The sequence below is a fragment of the Amblyomma mixtum genome, chromosome 8, assembly GCF_055824585.1.
Source record: "Amblyomma mixtum isolate Tamu chromosome 8, ASM5582458v1, whole genome shotgun sequence".
Classification (NCBI taxonomy): Eukaryota; Metazoa; Arthropoda; class Arachnida; order Ixodida; family Ixodidae; genus Amblyomma; species Amblyomma mixtum.
Genome location: NC_143019.1, coordinates 52,917,526 through 52,925,781, shown reverse-complemented (window position 1 = coordinate 52,925,781; position 8,256 = coordinate 52,917,526). Strand labels below are relative to the sequence as shown.

Genomic DNA, 8,256 nt, shown 5'->3' with positions numbered 1-8,256 from the left:
ACGCAGGCTAGTTGGTTCCTAGGTGAACGAGAGCGGCTAAGTGCTTCATCCAAGAGTTTCTACTACAGCCGAGCCTTCATGAGAGGTGCTTAGGCAGTAGTGCTTAGTTCATGAAGCGGTGCAGTTTTAAACTCGAGTGCATTGTGCGTGGATTCAGTTGAATGAGGTGGGGCATATAAAGAGACACCTAGTTCTGTGCGTAATTTCAAAGAATGCCCGTGTAAATTTTGCCAAGTTTAGTGCTGTTTAGGTTGAGGTATTAGACAGCATTCATGGCTCGGAATAAAATGGGAGCAACAATCTTGTAGAACCTGTGTTCACTGAGCCATGGTTTGTACGGGAAACGGACTGTAACATGTATAGTAGACGTTATCTTTTACAAGTCGCAGGATCGCTGGTCTCCACAACATGCTTTTGTCATCCTATTGCCAAGCGAAGCCAATGATGCGGAATTCAATTTGGCGCGTACTACGGAGGTTCTTGATTTCCATAGTAATGAGAAAAAGGTTGATGCCAGCTGCCCTGATGTTGTCATTTCAAGAGTACGTTGTAGGCAAATGTTTGAGGTGTCTATTCGAGCCTTACGGTGCTCTTACTGTTTCATTGCGAACGTGTGAAGCCTTGCTTGAGCTGGGGAATGGTGACAAGATTAGCGAAAGATGTTTCATTAGAAAATTAAATATAGTTTCATGTAAATTAGAGCTCTCGGGTTTCCCCCTTCGTAAGAGGCAAAGAAAAGAGGTGATTATTAGCCCCATGAGCCATACTGCATGGTCATGAAAAAGCTTCTTCTGTAGTCGGTAAGCCAGACTAATGGTTGTGTTTCTTCTTATTATAGCACTAAGGGAGACACTGAGAAGGACCGTTTGATATCTTACACGATGACGCGCAGCTTAACCGCGCTGTGGATAGCGTACACTGTAAATACGTGCAGCGACATCTAGGGCGCACACGTATTTGCAAAAGCCAATGATAGCGCGGGGGGGGGGGGGGGGGGGAGTTAATTAGCTTAAGGTGCTTCTCTAGGCAAGTGAGCACGACTTTTTACGGCCTATCGAATGCATGAGTGAAGAATATAGGGTGGATATTTGCTCGTAGAGTTATAATGTTGCTTGGTTTTGGCAGGATAATGACATCCGTTTCCCTGCAGACAGATGGGTACGCCCTGTTTTCCAATTTTGGCTTGTATCTCGTCAAGTTCACATAGCTTGAAGTAAGGGAGGGTTTGAATCACACAGTTAGCGACTTGATTTCTGCAGGAGCTGTACGCCTGTTACATAGTCGCATGAGCAGCGGTGAATTGAAAGAGTTCGTTGGGGCCTTTGTTGGGATCTCCAAGGAGTCAGGATAACCGACTGGCGGTGCTGCGCGCTTTTAGGTTAGTTGGAGGACGCTGTGTAAATCGGTGATCAAGACATGTGACCGGGCGCTGATTGTAAGCTGACTTTGGGTACTCCGTCGTGGTGACCTGCTTGGCGGACAAAGTTTCGAAGGAGTTTGCATAAGTGTGCTTTGCGTAGCTGAGGTGCTCAGCACAGGCTTGACACTCTTGGTTGAGGCCATGTATGTGCATCTCAAGGGAATGATTGGTTTTGTGATTTCTGCATCTTCGCACCAGCTTACAATACTGCTCCCGAAGGGGTAGGCGATGATGGTTCAACTAACGTTTTTTTTTTTTTTTGCATGTGTGATACATTTCGTATCTTTGCGTACTGTGGAGGCGATGGAAGAATACTGCTCGCATGACTCGAGTTTTTAACAAGTACTCTTTCAAGTTCTTTTCTAGAACGAGGACATGCAATGATTCTAGTCTGAGAGCACTTTTATTTATGTTGGCGGTCATCTTTTATCAAGCTGTAGGTCTATTGCAAGATCACAGCAGTCAACACCAAAAATCTGTTGTTCATATATCCACATACCCAGATGCGTGATGTATAAGCTTTCATAAGTTTAATGAAGAAAATAATCATTCCCGATAAAGATTGCAGCGAATTAGTACACTCTAAACTCTGCGATAAATGGCAATGTGCATGGAATAATCAAATAGATAATGAGCTGCACCTGGTAAAACCCGTATTTGGAGAATGGAAGTTATGCACACATCAAGAACGTTTCATCGAAGTGTTATGTTTTCGTCTTGGGCACAAACACCTTATACGCAAGTGTATCCTCAAATACGGGCAAATAAGATATTTACATGTTATGTTCGTGGATTTTTGGTAAAGCCTGCGTCCCACAAAATTGTTCTTCATCCATGTGGCGAATGACACTTCGAAGTACAGAATAAGTCTTGATCTTCTGTTGATAATATGAAACTCAAGCGCGCTAGTAGTGCGTGAAAGTAGAAAATGAAATTACTTTACTTTCACTGACCAGTAGTAGACGGCTGCTTGATTTCCTTGTATCTTTGGGTGAGCTGCAGGACTATGAATTTCAGCATGACGTGTCCTTAGCATTGGATGGTAGCGCCACGGAACAACGAGAAAAAAACACTGCAGGAGACCACTTGCAATAGAAGCAATAACTCGCATGATATGAAAAAGGTAAAAATGTGATTAAAGAAGCACTGCAGGTTGTTCAAGGCAAACTGGTTGCCTTGATTCGCAGTACGTCGTACCGAATAAGGTATACTTTGATTTCATGTCATAGGAGAGGAGTAATCAGGTTTCAGTTACTAAAAGAAACGATGATGGCAGCATTTATCAACGTACAATTTATTTCAGGCCTCAACGCAAAGCAGTGCAGCATTAAAAGAGATGCAAAGACATCCGGATGTACTAATGGAGAGCCCATATTTCGCTTTGGCTATAACCCAAAAACACAAAGATGCGAGGACTATGGAACCTTGTCATGCTTCCCTGAAGAAGAAAATGAATTTAGCTCACGGACGGAGTGCTGGCGCCAGTGCAATCGTAAGCTTGGAAATATTTTTATATCGGAACACTGCGAGTGATCTGGTATTCTCTGCTCACACTTTTGAAATGAAGATTTCCTCAACGAGTACCATGGCTTCGAGCAGGGAACAATGAAACTGAAGTTTTTCTAGGGAACATTACTGCAAGAAAAAAAAAACTAGCGACAGCTATAGCGTTTTATTTACTAATAACCCTTTAAACATAACCCCCCGCTTTACTCGTCCTGGGAGATTGTACGAACACCGCCAGCGATCGGTTACACTCGTCCGGTTCGAGGTTGCGGTGCTCCCATCGCCAAACACGAGCTACGGTTGGGAGTTGTGTTGGTTGCTATATTTTTAACACTAGATGGCGGTAAGTGATTAAAGTGAATTAAAAGGGGCTAGAATAGTCACAATCCCTTCACCCAGGTGTTTCAGGTTTCATCCCTGAGGTTACGAGAGTGCTGTGTTGGGTTTTATGGCACGTAGGCAACTCAGGCCATCATGCGCCAATCTCAAGGTTCTATAGATAAATAAATATTATTTATCAGTGGTAAGGCCTAAAACATTGTTTTGTATTATGTAGTAATGAAGAAAGACGGAAATTTTATGAATGGCTAATATTAAAAGCTTTAAAGGTCGGGTAACCTCAGCAGCCATCCTAGGCTGGGCGAAGACGTTGAGCCCCCATCCAGTAAAACAAGACCTCAGCCTTTTCCCCAGGAATGAGTAGGTGGCTGAGGTGTATCAAAAAATGAAGCGAAACAGTGCGCAAAAATTAAGTTTGTCGAGGAAACCTGTATCTCTTAAAAAGCTAAACACACAAGATATGTTCGCAATTGCATCTTCTCCCAAGGTGAGGTTAAGAGAGAGAGAGAGAAAAAAAACTTTCATCCAGACGAAGAATTAGATTTAGTTGGATGATCGGTGCCACTAGTGCAGGGCTCCACTGGCTGCTGCTGACTTGCGGACTAGCTGGATGATCCAGGTTTGCTAGTCTAGGTTGTCGCTGGTCAGGACCCCCTCCCACTGCTCGTGTGTCGGCCATGACCCTTTTTATCTTGGGTCTGCTTTGTTCTTGCATTCCAAATAGTTATGATAGAGCGGTGGCCATGCTCCGCACTAAGAACCGCAACCTGGGTATTTGGGGCCGAGAAGCAGTACAGCACAGCAATGGGACATCCCGCCAGTAACGAAGGAGGAAGCAATGTTTATAGATACTTTATAAACGTTGGGAGGAAGTAAAGAAAGCCTTAGGAGCAATGCAAATGGGGAAAGCAGCTGGTGAGGATCAGATAACAGCAGATTTGTTGAAAGATGGAGTAGAGATTGGGCTAAAAAAACTAGCCACCCTGTATACGCAATGCCTTGTGACCTCGAGCGTACCTAGAGCTTAGAATAACGCTAACATTATCTTAATTCACAAGAAAGGAGACGTCAAGGACTTGAAGAATTACAGACCGATCAGCTTATTGCCTGTTGCCTACAAGGAATTTACTAAGGTAATCGCTAATAGGGTCAGGACAACCATAGACTTCAGTCAACCAAATGATCAGGCAGGCTTTCGTAAAGGATACTCAACAATAGACCATATTCAAGCAATCAGTGAGATGATAGAGAAATGCGCATAATATAACCAGCCTCTATAGCGTTCATTGATTACGAGAAAGCTTTGGACTCAGTAGAAACCTCAGCAGTCATGCAGGCATTGCGGAATAAGTGTGTAGAAGAGTGTTATGTGCAGATATTGGAAGATATTTATAACGATTGCACAGCTACCCTAGTTTTCCATAAAGTCAGCAATAAAATTCCAATAAGGAAGGGTGTCCGGCAGGGAGACACGATCTCGCCTATGCTATTCACTGCCTGTTTACAGGAGGTATTCCGGGGCCTGAAATGGGAACAGTGGGGGTTAGAGTTAATGGAGAATACCTAAGTAATCTGCGATTCGCTGATGACATTGCCTAGCTAAGTCACTAAAGACATCTCTTTTGATCTGCGCGCTAACTTTGTGAAGGCAGTTGTCACGCTACAGCGACCCGCATTCCGCTTTAAAGGTATCACGTGGTAGCCAATGGGTTAATGCCCATATCTGCACAATTGGTCTTTCTCTACTTAACATTGATAGATCCCTGGGAGTCCTCATACCACTCCAGGCGCAGTGGTGCAGCGGTTAAGCGATGCGCCACTGCCCTGGTATGACAGGTGCTGCCATTGGTGGAACTTGTGAGATCCTCCGCCATCTGCCAAGTTGCATGTGGACGCCATCTTTTATGGGTAGCATCGAGTGTCCCCCCCCCCTTCCACACACACATACCGCCGCTGTGCCTCAGTGGTTACGGCGCTCGGCTGCTGACCCGAAAGACGCGGGTTCGATCCCGGCCGCCGGCGGTCGAATTTCGATGGAGGCGAAATTGTAGAGGCCCGTGTACACTGTGCGATGTCAGTGCACGTTAAAAAACGCCAGGTGGTCGAAATTTCCGGAGCCCTTAACTACGGCGTCCCTCATAGCTTGAGTCGCTTTGGGACGTTAAACTCTAATAAACCAAACCAAACACACGCATACACACACGTACACACTGACGTAGGCTTACATCTAAGCTACCATTGTGTTAAAAGTTTCATCCCAGCATTGCTACTGTCAAAGTCACTGCATTTCAGTTCTATTGCAAGCCGCTGGAAAATAGGAATGTTCATTCGTATATTATAAATAGGTAGAAAAGCACTGCCACCTAATTATTGGTTAGTATTTTAACATGCTTCCCGGAAAGCCATGAAGCTCGCAATATTCGGTCTGGTCATTAATCAGCTCATAAAGAACAGATTCGTTCCTCCTTCAGAACATACATGGCATCTGTAGCGGCCTATCATGCGAAACCCAGCTTGCGGCTTTTTAACCCAGACTTAAGCACACAGACAGATGTGATATATCTGGTCCTGAGAAAAAATTTGGAAACGTTCTCCACCGTTACTTATTGAACATAATAGTTGAGTTTAATGTCACTCTTATTGTGATACAAGGTATTCAGATATCCTCAGTGACATAAATGAATTCTTCACAGTTGAACAAATAGCTATTGAACAAAATAGCTGCGTATAATGTCTGTTATTGTGATAGAAGGTGTTCATGATTTCCTCAGCGACAGAAATGAATTCTTGACACTTAACAATTCAACTTATTTCCAGAGTGGCATCGTGTTCAGCTTCCTCCAAGGCACTGGTCTCAGTCCAATGTTTTCTTTTTCATGTATTCCACTTACTTACCGTACAGCGTTACTAACAGCATACGCTGTTATGATTGTACTCCTGGCCACGTGGGCCCCAGCAAGCAGCAACCGAGAATGGTCAACAAGGCCGACAACCTCGCGACGGCGGCAGACCAGTGCACTGCTTGTAATGCCCCCCCCCCCCCCCCCCCCCCCCCGCCTCCCCTAGCCTAAGTGGATTAGGGAAGCGGACTCCCTCGACTGGGGTGACCACAGCGGCAGTGGCTAAGGTCGAAGACCGGCGAAGGCCGAAGATGCGAAGGGGGCATTGGCAGCGGCGGAAACAGCAGCGGAAGCAGCGGCGTCAGCTGGCCGAGTCTACCCTCGGGTCGCCGGACGACGGAGTGGTGGTACGCAAAGTCAAGCTGTTGCTGTTAATGGAAAGACGGCTATGTCCTCGACAGATGTCTCGTGTTTTGGACACCCGGCGGGGAAGCACGAGGAGGTTCGTTCACCTGCTGGTAGACTGCGGGAGATTCATTTCCTGCAGCGTTTTATTACTCAGCATCTACCCCTTTCCATCGACCGAGCTGCGAGAGAGCGGGACAGCCCAGCACCGCCCCTGCCATGGGTGGTAACACCAGCGTCCACATCTGTCCATCCGATTGGACAGCGCTCTTCGAACTTTATTCCCCAGTCAGGGATCTGGGTAATCCGAACCCTATTTAGCTGCTCTGTGAGTGTGGCCGAGAGAGGCCTGTTAACTCCCGTCGACTCCGGTTGGCGAAGAAGTTCCCTTCCACTGAGAGTCACTCTCAGTCGCTCTTTTGTAAATAATGTAAATAATTGTATAAAGTTTTCTTTGCCTTCCTCCTAACCCATTCTCCCATCCCACTCGTCCCATCACCAGTCAGGCCATGCTACCAGGGTCGCAACAACGCCTACTAAGGGCCCACTGCAGTTTCTCTAATAGTAATTGCGATTAATCTTTTTTGCAAAATAGAAGAGTTCTGCCGTGCGACAAATGTCCGTAAACGTATCCAATGTGAACTATCTTCCTGATACGCATATTCCATCACTTAATCGAACTTATTTTGGGAATGACTAATACAAGCAACTTACAACACATTTCATATCACTAATGATAATTTAATCCCTTCATATTAAACATAACTTTTTGTGGCGAGAACTTCCCATGGGTTCTTATAGGGCGCACTACAATAAGCCCCCGCACACCGTAAGCTACTTGCATACAAACCTCTCATCCATCCAAGGTTAGAATATGCAGAGACACTGGGGACCCACGCCAAACTTTCCTCACCCAGAATTTGAAAGCAAGACAGAATAAGAATCTACAGACACAGCATAACTGATACCCAAAGATAACAATAGCCTCCGTCTCCTTCAATTTTATCTGACATGATCTTAAAAATCACTGCGAAGGCGCTATTGCTTAGGAATCACTGTGGCAAACGGATTCGGCAAATTTCCATTACACCGAGGCACAAAACACAGAGGCGAGTACCACCTGGAATAAACAGCGGCATCATGGCGGAGTGGTCGTCGGTAAGCGGTGCTGTCTCAGACAAGCTTCAGTGGACTGTAGCTCGACACATTCATTTTAAGCCGCCGCGGTGGCTCAGTGGCTATGGTGCTCGGCTGCTGACCCGAAAGACGCGGGTTCGATCCCGACCGCGGCGGTTGAATTTCTTTGGAGGAGAAATTCTAGAGGCCCGTGTACTGTGCGATGTCAGTGCACGTTAAAGAACCCCAGGTGGTCGAAATTTCCGGAGCCCTCCACTACGGCGTCTCTCATTGCCTTAGTCGCTTTGAGACGTTGAACCCCATAAACCAACCAACCACATTCATTTTAAGGCATGCAAAGTGTAATGGTAATTTTTGATCATGTTCATGGCTAAGGTTCTTTTTTACTCTCTTGCAGCCACGACGACATGTTTCAAAAATCAGTTTAGTGTCTACAGCGGGGAGCGCCGCACATGGTATTATTATGACAATGAAACCAGCTTCTGCGAGGAAAAGATCTCCAACGTTTCGTCGATATACACGTGGCCAGTTGGAAATTTATTTGATTCATTGAGAGAATGCAATATTATATGCGCACCTAGTTTCGGCTCAGACAGCTACGGTCGCTGA

The 8,256-nt window shown here is 45.7% G+C and overlaps 1 protein-coding gene across 1 annotated transcript; it reads left to right on the top strand.

The window, feature by feature from the left end:
- Positions 1-2,686: 2,686 nt before the first annotated feature.
- On the top strand, positions 2,687-8,256 carry LOC149332445 (hemaphysalin-like). The gene is made up of 2 exons (XM_089557517.1): positions 2,687-2,912; positions 8,045-8,256. The coding sequence occupies exons 1-2, from the start codon at positions 2,687-2,689 to the stop codon at positions 8,254-8,256; spliced, it is 438 nt and encodes a 145-aa protein (XP_089413643.1).